The following is a 1,112-nucleotide window of genomic DNA, read 5'->3' as shown; positions in this document are numbered from 1 at the left end:
GACCGGGCCCTCCCAGCTGCCCGCAGGAGCCCCTCCGGGTGGCGTCTCTCGGAGCGCCGCCCCATGTGGGGTAGGGGTGGAGGCGGGGAGACCCACAAAGGGGGCTCCCCTGGACTCACTGGCTAGTGGCACAGGCCAGCCCGGAAGCGAGAGCCTTCCGGGACCCCAATGCCTAAGGCCCGCCTCTGCGAGCGCGGAGGGCGGGAGGGGGCTCTTCGGCCCGGGGACGTCATGGGAGACTTTCTGGAGGCGGCGACACCCGAGCAGTGACTTTAAGAAAGACGGGAAGGGCCCGGCCGGCGTGGTTCAGTAGCCGAGTGTCCACCTATGAACTGGGAGGTCACGGTTCGGTTCCGAGTCGCCCGGGTTGCAGCCAATCAATGACTCTCTCATTATTGATGTTTCTATCACTCTCTCCCTCTTCCTTACCCTCTGAAATCAATAAAAAAATATATATATATATATTTAAAGAGAGAGAGAGCCCTAGCTGGTTTGGCTCAGCGGATAGAGCGTCAGCCTGCGAACTGAAGGGTCCTAGGATCGATTCCGGCCAAGGGCGCATGCCTGGGTTGTGGGCTCCATCCCCAGTAGGGGGCGTGCAAGAGGCAGCCGATCAATGATTCTCTCATCATGGATGTTTCTATCGCTCTCTCACTCTCCCTTCCTCTCTAAAATCAATAAAATATACTTAAAAAATAAAAAAATAAAATGCCAAACTACTAAAAAAACGAGAGAGAGCGAGAGAGAGAGAGAGAGAGAGAGATGGGGAGGGCATTCCAGCCATTGAGACCTACTCCAAGAGCAAAGGCAACCAGGAAAGAAACAGCCTGGGTCTTCAGGGGCCTACAATGAATTCTTCTGAAGCACAAAATGTGAGAGGAGTCCCTGTAAACCAACAACGGTTTTGGTAGGGGAGTGACAAAACAGAAGAGAAACAAAAGAGAGAAAAGAGGCAGCATTGTGCAGTGTCAAGAAAAAAAACTCTGGACCCGATTGACTGGATTAAAAGCCTGGCTCCTGCCACCTGCTAATTGTGTGATGTTGGGCAAGTTACTTACGCTCAGTAAAATGGGATGAATAAAAGGTACCTACCACATAGTACATACCTTCAT

At 52.6% G+C, this 1,112-nt stretch overlaps 1 protein-coding gene across 1 annotated transcript in view; it reads right to left on the bottom strand.

Moving 5' to 3' along the window:
• SIGMAR1 (sigma non-opioid intracellular receptor 1) overlaps positions 1 to 1,112 on the bottom strand; it is a 4,097-nt gene extending 2,985 nt beyond the window's left edge. The window contains exon 1 of the mRNA XM_005859560.2: positions 1,107 to 1,112. Within this exon, the coding sequence (XP_005859622.1) occupies positions 1,107 to 1,112 (6 nt within the window). The remainder of the gene's footprint in view (positions 1 to 1,106) is intronic.

The sequence above is a fragment of the Myotis brandtii genome, unplaced genomic scaffold (assembly GCF_000412655.1).
Source record: "Myotis brandtii unplaced genomic scaffold, ASM41265v1 scaffold1270, whole genome shotgun sequence".
Taxonomy (NCBI): domain Eukaryota; kingdom Metazoa; phylum Chordata; class Mammalia; order Chiroptera; family Vespertilionidae; genus Myotis; species Myotis brandtii.
Note: the sequence above shows the minus strand (reverse complement) of the source record. Positions and strands in the feature narration are given on the sequence as shown.